General features: G+C 46.5%; 1 protein-coding gene across 2 annotated transcripts in view; it reads left to right on the top strand.

Moving 5' to 3' along the window:
• LOC115092255 (myoneurin-like) overlaps positions 1 to 16,687 on the top strand; it is a 109,522-nt gene that overhangs the window by 16,697 nt on the left and 76,138 nt on the right. For both annotated transcript variants that reach the window (XM_029603003.1, XM_029602993.1), the window contains exons 2-3: positions 3,717 to 3,867; positions 4,628 to 5,940. In XM_029603003.1, the coding sequence (XP_029458863.1) occupies positions 4,880 to 5,940 (1,061 nt within the window). In that variant the 5' untranslated portion in view covers positions 3,717 to 3,867; positions 4,628 to 4,879. The remainder of the gene's footprint in view (positions 1 to 3,716; positions 3,868 to 4,627; positions 5,941 to 16,687) is intronic.

Genomic DNA, 16,687 nt, shown 5'->3' with positions numbered 1-16,687 from the left:
GCTATGATGACTAATATGGCCAAGCAAGTGTGGTATACGTATCTTTCAATTTTCCACAAAACCTCTGATAATATCTGGGAGATGAGCCCTTCTTCTTTCCCAAGAAGATGGCTCTCTGCTGCACCCTATGCTACCATTCCTCGGTTTTGACTGCATAGATGTTGAATACACTGTCTTAAAGCAGTGGTCCCTTCCAGAGCTGATTCAAGATTGCTTCTCTCAGCTAGAAAACAGTCTACTAAACACAATTATTCTTTTAAATAGAAACGCTTCACAACCTGGTGTTCTGCTCACTACATCGACCTGTTCAATTGTGAATCAAGATACCTGTTGTCTTACCTTCACTCTCTTGTGCAATGTGGACTTGCGGTGTTATCAGTATGAGTGCATCTCAGTGTTATCATAGCTTCTCACTCTCCAGAGAATGGGAGATCTATTTCCACATATCTGCTAGTCTCTAAGTTCATGAAAGACCTCCTACACTTGCACTCGCCAGTTAAGTTAGTACCACCAGTCCTTTTTTATCTTGTGCAACCTCCTTTTGAGACCCTAGATTCAGCACTATTAAAATATCTAACCTGGAAGGTTCTTTTCTTAATAGCAATCACTTCTGCTTGCCAAATAAGCAAATTGCAAACATTAATTTACTACCTCCCTTATATCAATTTTTTCACAATAAGATAGTGCTCAGAACACATCCTAAATTGCTACTGAAGGTAGTTTCTGCCTTCCATTTAAACCAGTCAATAATACTTCCTACATTCTTTCCAAAACCTTATGCTCACAAAGCAGAAAATGTACTTTATACATCGTACTGTTAAAGAGCTTTGGTGTATTACAAGCGATGGACATAATCCCATAGAAATGCATCCCAACTTTTCATATTGTACGATCCTAACAGAATTAGAACAAGTGTGATTAAAAAAAATCTAATTGGATTATGAACTGTTTTTAGCATTGCTATTCAGTATTGGATTCAGTCTCACTAATTAGTCAGAGCTTACCAAGTATAAGCAACAGCTTCATCCATTGCACATCTCAGAGAGATTCCAATTGAAGACATTTGCAAAGCAGCTACCTGGTCATTAGTTTACACTTTCACCTCCTACTACTGCCTGGATTCTCTAACTTCCACGTACAGTGCAGTGGGAAAACCGATGCTGCACCATTTGCTACAGAAATAGTCTGCTCTCCATGGTAGAGTCCAGGTTGCTTGAAACAAATGCTCCACTGCAAACCTCAGCTTGGGTCTCTCCACAGTTCATATCTAATTCAACTATGCTTATTGATGGAAAAAGCAAGTTTGCTTACTATAAATGGTGGTCTTCATAGATAGGATTCATTAGTAGGGATGTGAATTGTGCTTCTGACGATTGAAAATATCGTACGATATTTTCAAAGTCGTCAGAAATCGGGGGCTTCCCGAAACCGATAGGAAAACCCTACAAAATTGTTCGTGGGGTTCTCTTATCGTTTTGGGGGAGGGCGGGAAAAACGGCAAACAAAAACAACCCCTAAACCCACCCCGACCCTTTAAAATGGATCCCTTAGCTTCCCCCACCCTCCAGACCCCCCCAAAATGTTTTACAAGTATCTGGTGGTCCAGTGGGAGTCCCGGGAGCGATCTCCCGCTCTCGGGCCGTCGGCTGCCACTAATAAAAGTGGCTCCGATGGCACTTTGCCCTTACCATGTGACAGGGTATCCGTGCCATTGACCGGCCCCTGTCACATGGTAGGAGTAATGGACGGCCAGCGCCAACTTTAAAAATGGCGCGGGCCATCCAGTGCTCCTACCATGTGACAGGGGCCGGCCAATGGCACGGATACCCTGTCACATGGTAGGGGCAAAGGGCCATCGGTGCCATTTTTATTAGTGGCAGCCGACGGCCCGAGAGCGGGAGATCGCTCCCGGGACTCCCACTGGACCACCAGGTACTTGTAAAAAGTTTTTTGGGGGGGGTCCGGAGGGTGGGGGAAGCTAAGGGATCCGTTTTAAAGGGTCGGGGTGGGTTTTTTGTTTATCGGCTCGGGTGCAGCCGATAAAAAAAAAAAAAAAAAACCCGATCGGGCTGCATGAAAAAAAAATCACGATGTGAATCGGAACCGATTCCGGTTCCGATTCACATCTCTATTCATTAGATATGAGATGCCTATCTTCTTCTTTAGACGCAGACTATCCTAGTCTAACAGTTTTGTAACAGACTGAGGAGATTCAATGGCAACTCCCATACATGCTCAGTAGAGCTCAAAAGCTCTACTAGCTTGGAGAGACAGTTCTGTTCAGTGCTACCAGATAACATCACGCACAGATCTTGTCTAATTCATCCTGCTATTTACAGAAAACACCATTTATGATAAGCAAACTTTCTTTTTCTTTTTCTCTTCTATTTACTAAGTAGAAGGGCACAACATTAAATTAGTAACAGGGAGGAATCTAGAGCAAGAAGCTACTGTTGTCAAGTTCTGCTATCCCAGAATATATGGAGAAGATGTCAAAAAAAAAGGAAGGAGTTCTCTGCCTCCATCTGCTGGTGAAAGCGTTAATTCCACTTGTCTGGACTGGTATGTCAGGACTCAAGGAAAGGAAATTAATGGGTAAGTTTAAATTTCAAATTTGCACAGGAAGAAATATATTTCTATTTCTCCCGTACTGCATTGCATACGGAGTCTTGATTCTTGGGGTTTCCCATTCAGTTTTTGACTGCTTATTTCTGTTTCTAGTTACATAGAAACATAGAAATGTCGGCAGAAGAAGACCAATAGGCCCATCCAGTCTGCCCAGCAAGCTTTCACACTTAGTTTCTCATACTTATCTGTTACTCCGACCACTGAGTTCAGGGCCCTTATTGGTGGCTTTTTTATTCTAATTTCCTTCCACCCCTGCCATAGTTTGTGGTCACTTCTGTATTTGATGAGGATGTTTGGCATGCGTGATCAGGGTGAAGTATTCTTCTACATATAGGGGGTCATTTTCAAAGGAGTTACGCATGTAAATGTGACATACTATCGTAGCAATTTTCAAAAGCTATTTACTCGAGTAAAGTGCACTTACTTGAGTAAATCCTATGGACAATTCAATGGCATATATTGTAGCAATTTTGAAAAGCCCACTTACTTGAGTAAAGTGTATTTACTCGAGCAAAAACCAGTTTTGCTCGAGTAAATGCTTTTTAAAATCTACCCCATAGGTTCTGTATTGGGATCTATAGCAGTTCAACTAGCTCTGTTTTCCAATCTGCACTTCCCAGTAAGAGCTCTATTGCTATTCTGGGCTGGGGTCTATTGTAGTATTTGCAGTGTTGCGTTTTTGTAGGTAGTACTGTTTCTGTGTGAGCCCTGGGAGTTAGTGCCATTTTAGTATGGTAGGTTTGCTACATAGGTGCAGAGTATGATTTTTACACTGTTACTTCATAGAGTGCCTGGTAGTGGAGGGCATTTATGTTGCTGTTACTGAGATGACACCAAAACTTCAATAGTTTTGCTTGTGTGGTTAGCGGTAAGGGGAAGCATCCTTAATCTTCTCTACATCAGTTATAAAGGGTGTTTCTGTGGATGCAGAGTGCCTGTTTGCAGAATTGGAGGTGCAGGGTTTCTGTTGGGGCTCTGTAATTCGATAGCATGTTAGTAAGAGTGATTTTATTGATGGGAAAATGTTGGGTGTGATTTGTTTTCTACTTTTTTTTTTTTTTTTTTACTATTCCTTTTTTTTCTTTCAGGTGCCTTCTCCACATCTACACCTTGTTTGGAGCTTCTCTGCCCATCCTTGTACACCACTCTCTTCTGAAAATGATCACACTGACTTTGCTTCACCAATACATCTTGGTAGCTGAGTTACCTCTGCAGCACTTCCATCTTTCCTGATCTGAGGTGCAGAGTGAGATTTGTTTCCCAGTCCTTGCAGTAGCAGAATCCCTTTGTAATCTGCATATATTTAAAAAATATGTTTTAAAGGCTACATTGGGCTGGATTTGAAATGCTGACTTTCTATTCTAGATTTAATTGTAAATCACGTGTTGCATTCAGCTGCATAACAGTAACTATGAAATAAACTTTTTATTTAGTATGTTCTTTTAGATGTGCTTCATAAGTCAAATGTGCCTATTTCATTTGCTATGTCTGTTCATTTGTCTGTACACGTGTATGAGGCAGACATGGCAGAAGTAGGTAGGGGAAGCTGTTCTGTGACCGCAGTGGGTTGTGCTTTTCCCAACAGCATGGTCCCGTGTGCTTTCCTATCCCGCCACCTCTTGGCAAAGATTTCCCGAGTGATGGGAGCAGTTCTGCTGGGTCCAGCTTGTTAGCATGACGACTAGGATGGCACAACCAGGCTATCGAAGAGAGAAGAGAAATGCACCTAATTTGTGCAACACATGCTTTCCCAATTTAGTTAATCTTAAATGATCATTCCTGCTTCATTGTAGGGTTTTTTTTTTCCTGGGTGTTTAATAGAGGTGGTGGATATCATAAGTGTATAGTCATAAGGGTGAAGTAGGTATAGAATGAATAATAACAGTCCAGTTTCTGGTTCAGTTGACTAAAGTATGACTGGTGCAGTCTTTTCTTTTATTAAAAATAAACTCCTGCCTTCAAATATTCCTCATATTTAGATTTGTCTTTCTTTTTATAGGGTGTAAGGACCAGCAGAAGCAATGCTTGTAAACAGACAGTTGGAATGAAATGCAGAGCAACTGAGGCAGCTAACCCAACTCTACATCCACAAGTCTGAAGATCATGCAAGCAAAGTGTTGAGTTCTGGAACCACAGCCAGCCTCAGACTGGCTTGTAACAGTTGTCATCAGTTTTATTTTGTTCCATGTGATTTTACCAAAATTCAAGCTTATGCATGCTACCTTGCCATTTATATTGAGGAAACAAAGAAATGGATTTTCCTGGGAGCTCTCCCGAAGGCCATGGTTGGACTGTTCTTCAGAAGCTGAATGAGCAGAAGTCTATGGGCCTGTTCTGTGATGTTTCTGTGATGGTGGAAGGTAAAATATTCCTTGCCCATAAAAATGTGCTCTCTGCTTGCAGCGGTTACTTTTATGCAGCCCTAAGCAGAAATGAGCAGCAGCCGTTTCTGGTGCTGGATACTGTTTGCTTGGAAGGCTTCAGTCACTTGCTGGAGTTCTTCTACACATATAAGATTCCCAGCTGCCATGTACAAGATTTTGTGCAGGCAGCTCAGGTGCTGCAGGTGAGTTTGCCCCTCAGCCTGCAGACAGGTAGCATAGGCCACAACTCAGCCAGCCTCACAACAAAAGAGGAGAATGGCAGCTCACAGGCAGACTTGGTGGTTGTGGACTTCAGAGAGGCTGAAAGCATAAAGACTAGGAGCAGCATGGCTGAAGCCATGATAAGTAGCAGTATGCCAAGCTACAGTGACATTAGGAGAAAATATGAACCTGCAGTGCAGTTGAAAGACACGACAAAACAACACAAAGAGCACATTCTACTCAAGGATGCCATTGCTGCCCCAAGTCCCGGCCTGTTTCTAAGCAAATCTCTCTCCAGGAATGGCAGACTTGGGAGAGCCTGTGAAACCAGGACAGACTCTTGTCTCAGTCCAAGATGTGCTCAAGAAAGCACCACCCCAGGAAGCCCTGGTACCTCCAGTGAGAGTATGGGGGATGAAAACATAATTATGTGTGACGATGCAAGAGCTGATAGTACTTCAGACTCCCAGAACTTCAGTCATCTACCAGGAAATGATGTCAGGATACTTGGCAGAGTCAGAGTGTCAAAGAGTGAGTCTGTAATGGCAGACATGCATATAGGAAGCGGCTGGGATGCAAGGGATAGAGATGAGAGGCTCCATGACTCGGTGCACAAGTGTGACAGGTGTGAACTGCTTTTGACCTACTCAGACTACATCAGTCATCAGCGTGATCCTGGGGTCAGCTTGCTGCAGTGCAGCTTCTGTGAAAAGCAGTTCAGTTACAGGTGAGAGATACTTTTCTGTAAAACTCAGAAAATGCAGGACAAATTACACTGAAAAAGGGGCTGACAGTGTGTGTGTTTGAGGCGAGACTTCATGATTTTGTGTATGGTTTTCCATGCTTTCTTTCAGCCCATAGAAATGAGTGCAGAGAAACTTGTATACAGCGGAGGTATCATAACAGAATAAAGAGCTGCATAGCTGAGGATGCAGTATTGATTGCATTGAGGCAAGTTAATAACACCATTGGCGGTGCCAATTTGTTCTTTTCTTAGTGAACTGAGTTTTATTGCTACATTTTTATTATGATTTTTTAAATTAAAGTGGGATCAGTCCTTCTGAGGTCACCTTCTCAGCTTCGGGGTGCCTGGGATAACTCACACAAAGTGAGGAAATCAGTCTCAGCTGGGTTGTGGACTGGGGGAAGATAAACTGCAAGGCCAAACTGAGCCGAGGACACACTCCTAAACACCTCCACAAATTCACTATCCACTACAGATGGTGTGCTCCAAATCACACTTCCATAAAAATCCGCAATTTCAATTTCAATCCTTTTCCAAGAGTTCATAACAAATTCAAATCACCATTCTATGTACAAATCTGTCTTCAGCCTTTAACTAGGCCCGGCTTCCTTAGCATTCACGACAGCTTAAATCCAGTTTGTTACATCTTTTAGGATGACTGCAATGCAACTCACTCTCTTCTGTAGATGGAATGCTGCTCCCCGACCCTGCTCAGAGACTCCAATCAGGCACAGGGTTTCCATCCTGAATGCCCTCCTTGCAGTTCCTTTATTCACTCTGTAATTCCAATATTAAATTCTTTAGTTGTCTTTCACTTTACTCAGGCTTCCTAAGATACCTGTGGGACTCTGCCAGAATCTGGTATACACTGGTATACACCCCAGAGTTCTGAAGGAACTAAAAAATGAAATTTCAGACCTATTAGTAAAAATTGGTAACTTATCATTAAAATCATCCATTGTACCTGAAGACTGGAGGATAGCAAATGTAACCCCAATATTTAAAAAGGGCTCCAGGGGCGATCCGGGAAACTACAGACCGGTTAGCCTGACTTCAGTGCCAGGAAAAATAGTGGAAAGTGTTCTAAACATCAAAATCACAGAACATATAGAAAGACATGGTTTAATGGAACAAAGTCAGCATGGCTTTACCCAGGGCAAGTCTTGCCTCACAAATCTGCTTCACTTTTTTGAAGGAGTTAATAAACATGTGGATAAAGGTGAACCGGTAGATATAGTATACTTGGATTTTCAGAAGGCGTTTGACAAAGTTCCTCATGAGAGGCTTCTAGGAAAAGTAAAAAGTCATGGGATAGGTGGCAATGTCCTTTCGTGGATTGCAAACTGGCTAAAAGACAGGAAACAGAGAGTAGGATTAAATGGGCAATTTTCTCAGTGGAAGGGAGTGGACAGTGGAGTGCCTCAGGGATCTGTATTGGGACCCTTACTGTTCAATATATTTATAAATGATCTGGAAAGAAATACGACGAGTGAGATAATCAAATTTGCAGATGACACAAAATTGTGCAGAGTAGTTAAATCACAAGCAGATTGTGATAAATTGCAGGAAGACCTTGTGAGACTGGAAAATTGGGCATCAAAATGGCAGATGAAATTTAATGTGGATAAGTGCAAGGTGATGCATATAGGGAAAAATAACCCATGCTATAATTACACGATGTTGGGTTCCATATTAGGTGCTACAACCCAAGAAAGAGATCTAGGTGTCATAGTGGATAACACATTGAAATCGTCGGTTCAGTGTGCTGCGGCAGTCAAAAAAGCAAACAGAATGTTGGGAATTATTAGAAAGGGAATGGTGAATAAAACGGAAAATGTCATAATGCCTCTGTATCGCTCCATGGTGAGACCGCACCTTGAATACTGTGTACAATTCTGGTCGCCGCATCTCAAAAAAGATATAATTGCGATGGAGAAGGTACAGAGAAGGGCTACCAAAATGATAAGGGGAATGGAACAACTCCCCTGTGAGGAAAGACTAAAGAGGTTAGGACTTTTCAGCTTGGAGAAGAGACGGCTGAGGGGGGATATGATAGAGGTGTTTAAAATCATGAGAGGTCTAGAACGGGTAGATGTGAATCGGTTTATTTACTCTTTCGGATAGTAGAAAGACTAGGGGGCACTCCATGAAGTTAGCATGGGGCACATTTAAAACTAATCGGAGAAAGTTCTTTTTTACTCAACGCACAATTAAACTCTGGAATTTGTTGCCAGAGAATGTGGTTAGTGCAGTTAGTATAGCTGTGTTTAAAAAAGGATTGGATAAGTTCTTGGAGGAGAAGTCCATTACCTGCTATTAAGTTCACTTAGAGAATAGCCACTGCCATTAGCAATGGTTACATGGAATAGACTTAGTTTTTGGGTACTTGCCAGGTTCTTGTGGCCTGGATTGGCCACTGTTGGAAACAGGATGCTGGGCTTGATGGACCCTTGGTCTGACCCAGTATGGCATTTTCTTATGTTCTTAGAATCCTTTGCTTTCCCCTGAAACCCTGGGAGGTGGTCACAGCCGCCATCTCCTCCTGGCTTGCTGACTCTGAGGGAGCCCCCTAACCAGAGTAATATACCTTTTCCAAAACCCAGTCTGTCTGTCAGAGCGTTACAATACACTCCCCCTCTGACCATTGGATGACCTCACACTTTTTGGAACCTTTCCCCTTTCATAATACCCTTGCCAATTTCCCTTAGGAGGAAACACCAATCTCTCAAACATTATACACTCTGCACCTTTTCTGTGGCACACAGGAGCCACAATAGTATGATTCTTTAACCATATACAGTGGCATTTTTCACATTTTGTTATTTCAGTGCATCAATGGGGCATTTTTTTCCCACTGATCAACACACCATGCTCGACACTTTTCATGGCCTAAAATGTTTCATTGGAAAACAAAGCATATACCGTATTTTTCGCTCCATAAGACGCACCTAGGATTCAGAGCGAGAAAATTAAAAAAAAAAATGGTGTGCTAAACCAGCTCTGTTCCCAGGCGACTGTGCGTCTTATGGAGCAAGTTAGGGGAGGGCATAAAATGTTTTATTGTCCCCATTCCCCATCCCAACCCTTTAAATTTAACTAACTACAACCCCCCCCCCCTCCTGACCCCCGCAAGACTTCCCAAAAGTCCCTGGTGGTCCATTGGGGGTCCGGGAGCGATCTCCTGCACTCGGGCCGTCTGCTGTCAGTATTCAAAATGGCGCAGATAGCCTTTGCCCTTACTATGTCATAGGGGCTACTGGTGCCATTGGTCAGCCCCTGTCATATTGTAGGAGCACAAGATGGTGCCGGCCATCCATTGCTCCTACCATGTGACAGGGGCTGACCAATGGCACCAGTAGCCCCTGTGACATAGTAAAGGCAAAGGCTATCGGCGCCATTTTGAATACTGGCAGCCGACAGCCCGAGTGCAGGAGATTGCTCCCGGACCCCTGCTGGACCACCAGGGACTTTTGGCAAGTCTTGTGAGGGGGGAGGGGGGGAAAGTTGTAGTTAGGTTTTTTTTTTGTTTTGTTTTTTTAATATTCGCTCCATAAGACGCACAGACATTTTCCCCCCACTTTTGGGGGAAAAAAAAGTGCGTCTTATGGAGTGAAAAATACGGTAGATATCCAAAAAGCAAAACTGAAATCCAATTGGATGTTTCCACCCCAGAGTCAATACTTGGTGGAAGCACCTTTGGCAGCAATTATAGTTGTGAGTGTTGTGGGATAGGTCTCCACCAACTTCATGAATCTAGATTTGTCAATATTAGATCATGCTTCTTTACAAAACTGTTCAAGCTCTGCCAGGTTCCTCGGGGAATGTTGATGGACCGCAACCTTCAAGTATAGATGTTGGGACTCTGACTGGGCCACTCCAAGACATTTACTTTTTCACTCCTTAGCCACTCCAGTGTAACTTTGGCTATGTGCTTTGGGTTGTTGTCATGTTGAAGTTGAACTTCTGTCCCAGTTTCAGCTTTCTTGCAGAGGGCAGCAGGTTTTCCTCAAGAACTTTTCTGCACTTTTCTCCATTCATTGTCCCTTCTATCCTGACAAGTGCCCCAGTTCCTTCCTCTGCGAAACCTCTCCATAACATGCTGCTGCTACCACCATGCTTCACATTAGGGATGATCTCTAGGTGATGTGCTGCTTCAAATTTGCACCAAACATAACACTTTGCATCCAGGCTAAAACATTCTATTTTAGTTTTGTCAGACCACAATACTTTTTGCTACATGGCTAAAGCATCCTCTGCATATTCTTTGAATACTTTGAACAGGATTCATAGTGGGTTTGAGTAGTGACTTCCTTCTTGCCAGCTTACCATACAGTCCAGATTTGTAGAATGCTTGGGATATTGTCAGCTGCACACTTTTACCAGTCTTAGTCATGAAAACCTTTACCTATTTCAAAGTTGCCATTGGCCTCTTGGTTGCCTGCTGATCTGTCTCGATCATTCAGTTTGGAGGGATGGTCTGATCTACGCAGGGTTTTGTTGGAACCATACACCTTCCACTTCTTAATAATTATCTTGACCATGCTCCAAGAGATATTCAAGGACTTAACAATTCTTTTGTACCTATCCCTAAGTCTGTGTCTTTCCACAGCTTTGTCCCAGAATTATTTTGACAGCTCCTTGGTGCTCATGATTGGGTCTTTGATTTGAAATGTACTACCCAGCAGAGAACACCAATAAGAACTGCTGAATTTAACCTCCCATCATGGGAATAAGTACAATTTATCACAGGTGGGTCAGTTAACTTATGCACTTTTAAAGGTGTTTACACCAACTTTAAGTATTTAGAATAGCTACAGAAGAACAACAGGGTAGACACTTAACTAACTAAAATATTCCATGTTTTTATTTCTCCTTCATTTTTAAAGGAATTCTGGAATATATTTTTCACTTGGCAGTTGTGGGATAGAACGTGTGGATACATGTAACAAAACCTGGTTTAATGCATTTTACTTTGAGGCTATACAAAAGATGAGCATTTTGGAAGAGTGTGTATAATTTCCTTAGCCACTGTAGGTTTAGGATGAGTTTGCTGAAGGAGGGGGCTAGAAGCAGATTGTTAGGACTCAGCAGAGCTTGGCCTATTGCAATATCTGATACCATGTCATCGAGGCCACTTGGCTCCCTGCTTGGCCTGTTCTACCTTGTCTTGCTCTGTGGCCTTCCATCTCTCTCTTGCCTAGTCCTCTGGGCCTTCCAGCTCTGCCTTGCCTAGTCCTTTAGCCTCTGAGCCTTCCAGCTTTGTTTTGCCAAGTCCTGTGGTCTCTGGACAGTCTCCTCGCTCTGCCTTGCCTAGCCTGCGGTCTCCGGGTCTCTTAGTATCTCCCTGTCAGGTCTTCTGAACTGCTGCCTTTATACCCTTGTTCTGTTCTGTCTTGTCCATTTTATTCCTATCCCTTATATCTGTTACCTGTATTGCCAGTGCCTTACCTTGCCTTGTTCCAATCTCCCAGCTTAATTCCATTTGTGCCCAGCCCTTGTGTCCAGTCTTACCTTGCCTCAGTGTCCTGTCTATCCCCAGTGGCCAGTCCTGCTTTGCCTCAATACCCAGTCCTTGTCTCCAGCCTGTGTCTCCAAGTTACAGCCTCAGCCCAAGTCCTGCCAGCTGCCAGAACCCAAGGCTCAACCTACGGGGGAAGTGGTTAGTCCAGGCAGAAGATATTCTCTGCCTTGAAGTCCTGAGCTGCCCGTATGAGAGATTCCCCTGCCTTAGCCGGACCCTCTGTTGTGACAGAATGACAAGGCCATACCGTCCCCACGGGAGAGGGTTCAGGACTCCTTGCTTGCCTAGTAAGCCCAGTGAAAATTCTTTTAATCCTTTTGAATCTTGAGCTCTATACTGAGTTTGCTCTCAATGCCAAGGTCATAGCCCCTCAGGATTTACAACATATTTCATGTGTAAATTCCCGAATCCTGCCTGCAAGGGGTGCAAATGTGTGAATTCCATGTCTCTAGAGCAGAGCTTTCCAAACTTTTCATGTTGGTGACACACTTTTTAGACAAACATAATTTCACGACACGGTAATTCAGTCTACTAGCAAACCAGAGGTTAAAGGTTAAACGAACGAAACGTATTTCGACAATTTATGTATGTTTCCTTAAATATATACATAAATAAAATGGACTGATCCATGGTACTACAGGAACGAAAATTAGCAGGTAAATAATAATTTTCTTTTTCACGACACAATCTATCTCATGAAAACCTTAAATTTATATTAAAAATATATATTCCAAGATTCATGTTATTGTTATAATTTATGAGAAACAATAATAAAACAAATTGTCTGTCCCCCACACACTCATCTCTCTCCTCCCCCCAGCACATGTCTGGCCCCCACACACTCATCTCTCTCCTCCCCCCAGCACATGTCTGGCCCCCACACACTCATATCTCTCCCCCTCAAGCACATGTCTGTCCCCCCAGCACGTTTGCCCCCCACTCACTCATCTCTCTCCCCCCAGCACATGTCTGGCCCCCACACTCATGTACCTCGTCTTTTTGATTGTTGCCAGTTAAGTGCTTCACTCCCTTCCATGATCACCAGACACTGCTGCTTGCAGTCAGTACTCCTCATGGCCAGGCCTCATCGGCAGCAGCAGCCAATGCAAGGATGGCTGGGCTCGTTCCACCCACCAAGCCCCCCAAAAAAATGCGATTGACAGCAAAAATCACCCAATAATAAGCAACCCATAAACTGAAAAAAAAAAGTGAATCTCTAGAAAAAAAAAAGCCCAAACTCGCATCAGATTTGACCGGGCTTGCGAGACACACCTGCACACTGCAGGCGCCACACTAACGTGTCCCGACACACAGTTTGGAAAGCTCTGCTCTAGAGGATTGCCTTTATTTTAAGGTGCCTCAACTAATTTCTGACCAAATACCTATTCCAAAAGCTGCAATTACTAGAGCACTACCTTATATCCCTTGTTACTGGGAATGCATGGGTTGCCAATGCATGAGTCCACCGTTTGAACAGGTTATGTCATCACCATAGTCTTCCTAATCCTGCAACCCCCTTTAAGAGATGTAAAAAATGTTATGTAGTAAACAGCTGCTTTGAAGTAACCTGTTTTCACTATGCCGCTAGTAAACCAACTTCTAAGACCAAGATTCAGTCACAGAACAACTGACCTTTGAAGAGGTAGGTCTTTGTAACATTCAAGCTAAGCTATCATCTGTATTAAAAACTTCTAATGTCTGCTTTCCCCATTATGAGAAGGTAAAAACCAAGCCAATTAAGTCTGTGGTTTGTCTGTTCCTCTTAAAGGTAACCTCTTTCCTTATATAGCAGTGAAAGAGAAATGCTGCAATCAAGGAGTAAAGGTACCTTCTGTGTCAGAGAACTCCCTTTTGTCAATTGTAATTAGAAACAGGGAAAAAGCCTTGCAAGTAAAACCTGTTCCCACCTTCACTTAACGTGTACTTATAGAGATCGCTAGATCACCCTGTAGTTAATCTGCAGCATCAGACACCGAAAAAAGAAAAACATCATGATCAATTGCTAAAACTGCCTGTCTTAATTCCTTTTGAAGGCAATATTAGAAGAAAGCAGTGAGAGAGAAACACAACATTCCCTGTACGTACCTGGATCAGTCCAGACAGTGGGTTATGTCCCCAATCCAGCAGATGGAGTCAGCCCAAAGCTTCGAGGGGGCGTCACCTTAAGTACTACTACCCCCTCTGCAGGAGTTCAGTATCTTCTGACTCCAGCAGATGCGAGTAGTGGAATCTGGGCTTGCTCCCGTTTCCTATCACCTATTTCTTTTGCGTCCCTTGTTTGTTTGGGGCTCTGGTTTCTGTAGGTTTGTTTAGATTGTTTGGATCAAGTTGTATTTAAAAAAAAAAAAAAAAAAAAAAATTTGGGTAATTGGAGAGGCGTGGCTTTCTCCTTGCTCTCTGTCTCTCCCTTTCCTCTCTACCGGCGCTAGTCGTTGCTGCTCCGGGGTAAGTGAGATTTTGTTTTGGGCTGTTTTTCCTTTCTTCTTTACAGCTAGGTTGCACGCGGCTGCCGGTGCTCCGGCCTGCTAGCGTCTTCACCCTCTCCCGCGGCCATTTTGCGGCTCCTCGTGGGCTGCAGCGGGGAGAGGGCTGATCGTCACCAGCGGGTTGTGCGGCCAGGAAGGCCCCCCCGCGGCGCCGTTTTTCTCTTCGGCAGGTAGCGCAGGCCACCAGGGCCCCCCCGCAGCGGCGATCCGTCTCGCGGCCCCTCCCCCGGGTTTCCAGGCGTTCTGGGCTGTCGGGGACTGTTTGAAACTTGCTCCGGATGCCGAGGCCAGCGCGTTGCTCGGCCTGTGGCGAGCCTGGATCGCGCGTCTCAAGGGAGGGAATTTGTGCGCGGTGCCTCCCCGGGGGGGGAAGGCACTTCTCGGTCCCTCACTCTTCGGTCCTCCATGACAGCCTTGCCCGGGCGGCGCGGGCTGGCCCCTCCCCCATTCCTGGCGGGAACGGCGGCCATCTTGCATGCGCTGCGCCCTGAAGGGGCCCAGGCAGCGCGGGGGGACGAGGAAGCTTCGGAGGGTTCACCCCCGAGGTTAATACCTGAGACAGACCCGGAGGAAGGCCCGCTGGGGCAGGGTCCCCAGGGGCCCCCACCCGCGGAGGTCCCCCCGACTAGACCGGGATTTTCCCCGGAGTTTATCTGTCTGATGCATACGGCTTACCTGCAGGACCTGGCTGCGCTCTCGGATCCGCCACCACCCAAGCTACCGCGACCTTCGCCCTCCTATCCGGCCCCCCCCGCTCCGGCGGGCATGGGGGCCACACAGCCCCCCAGCCAACCATGGCTCCCGGTGGGCTCGGGGGGCCTTGGGTCGGCACCAGCTTCCCCTGGGTCGGACCCTGCGGCGGCGGGTCAAGGGGACTCCACTTCAGAAGGTGAGGATCCGCGCACGCTACGTCTCTTCCAGCGGGAAGAGCTGGATGACCTGATCCCCCAGATCATTCAGGGGTTGGACCTTGACCCTCCGCCGGATCCGCCAGCTCCCGTCGCGCCCGTTGTAGTCACCTCCTCAAAGAAGGGAGACCCGGTGCTGGCCGCCCTTCGCCCGAGGGCTCGGGCTTTTCCCATTCACGAGTCGTTCCTGCAGCTTCTCACCAGGGAATGGGATGCCCCGGAAGCCGCGCTGAAGGGCAGCCGCGCCATGGAGAGGCTGTATCCGCTGCCGGAAGATTTTCTGGATCTCATCAAGGTACCCAGAGTGGACTCCACGGTGTCGACGGTCACGAAGAGAACGACTATACCGGTGACGGGTGGAGCAGCGCTAAGGGATACGCAGGATCGCAAGTTGGAAGTCTTCCTCAAGCGGGTCTTCGAGGCCTCCGCAGTGGGGCTGCGGGCTGCGATGTGCAGCTCGCTTGCCCAGCGGGCCAGTCTTCTCTGGGTGCAGCTATTGCTCACGTCCCAGGCGGATAGACTGGAAGCTGCGGTGGCATACGGGGCGGACGCTTCCTACGATCTGTTTCGGGTCCTTGCCCGCTCCATGGCCTCGGTGGTGGCGGCACGTCGACTCCTATGGCTACGCAACTGGGCGGCGGACACGTCCTCCAAGTCGAGTCTGGGTTCCCTGCCATTCAGGGGTAAGTTCCTGTTCGGCGAGGATCTGGACCAGATCATCAAGTCTCTGGGGGAAAACGCGGTCCATCGCCTGCCGGAAGACAGATATCGCTCCACCAGGGCTTTTTCGTCCTCCAGGACTAGAGCCAGAGCGCAAAGGCGCTATAGGAGCTATAGGCCGGCGGCGGCTCGGCCCCCTGCCCCCAGGTCTCAGCCCTGGTCTTGCTCCTTTCGCGGGCGCCGCCCCGCGCGCCCCGCTTCCACGGCGGGACAACCTTCACCCAAGTCCTCTCAATGATGTTCAGCTCGCCCACTCCACCGTCCCCACGATTGGAGGGCGGCTGGCGTTCTTCTACGAGGAGTGGGCACGGATCACCTCGGATCAGTGGGTCTTGGACACCATAGGACGCGGCTACGCTTTGGAACTTGCCCGCGCTCCGAAGGGTCGGTTCATCTTCTCGCCCTGCGGCTCGGCCATCAAGCGAAGGGCGGTGCAGTCGACGTTGGACAGACTGTGGGAGATAGGCGCCATTGTGCCCGTACCCTCCGGAGAGGTGGGCTCGGGCCATTATTCCATCTACTTCGTAGTACCAAAGAAAGACGGCTCCTTCCGCCCCATACTGGACCTGAAGGAAGTCAACAAGTCCCTCAGGGTGATCCGGTTCCGCATGGAAACGCTGCGTTCGGTGATCGCGGCGGTACACCAAGGGGAGTTCTTGGCCTCCTTGGACTTGACGGAGGGCTACCTTCATATCCCCATTCGCCAGGAGCATCATCGGTTACTACGGTTCAAGATTCTGGATCAACATTTCCAGTTTGTGGCGCTTCCATTCGGCCTGGCAACGGCCCCACGCACCTTCACCAAGATCATGGTAGTTGTGGCGGCTGCCCTTCGGAAGGAGGGTATTCTAGTTCATCCTTATTTGGACGACTGGCTCATACGGGCGAAGTCTTTTCGGCATGGCCAGGCGGCAGTGGCCAGGGTGATAGAGTTCCTGCAGTCCCTGGGTTGGGTGGTGAACTTCTCCAAGAGCTCCCTCGTGCCTTCGCAGCGCTTGGATTTCTTGGGAGCGACCTTCGACACCCGTCTGGGGGCGGTTTTTCTACGACAGGACAAGGCGCACTCCCTGCGGGAGCACATACAGCGGTTCTCT

Source organism: Rhinatrema bivittatum, chromosome 1 (assembly GCF_901001135.1).
Source record: "Rhinatrema bivittatum chromosome 1, aRhiBiv1.1, whole genome shotgun sequence".
NCBI classification, from domain to species: domain Eukaryota; kingdom Metazoa; phylum Chordata; class Amphibia; order Gymnophiona; family Rhinatrematidae; genus Rhinatrema; species Rhinatrema bivittatum.
The sequence above is the reverse complement of the archived record's forward strand: the minus strand, read 5'-3'. Positions and strand labels throughout refer to the sequence as shown.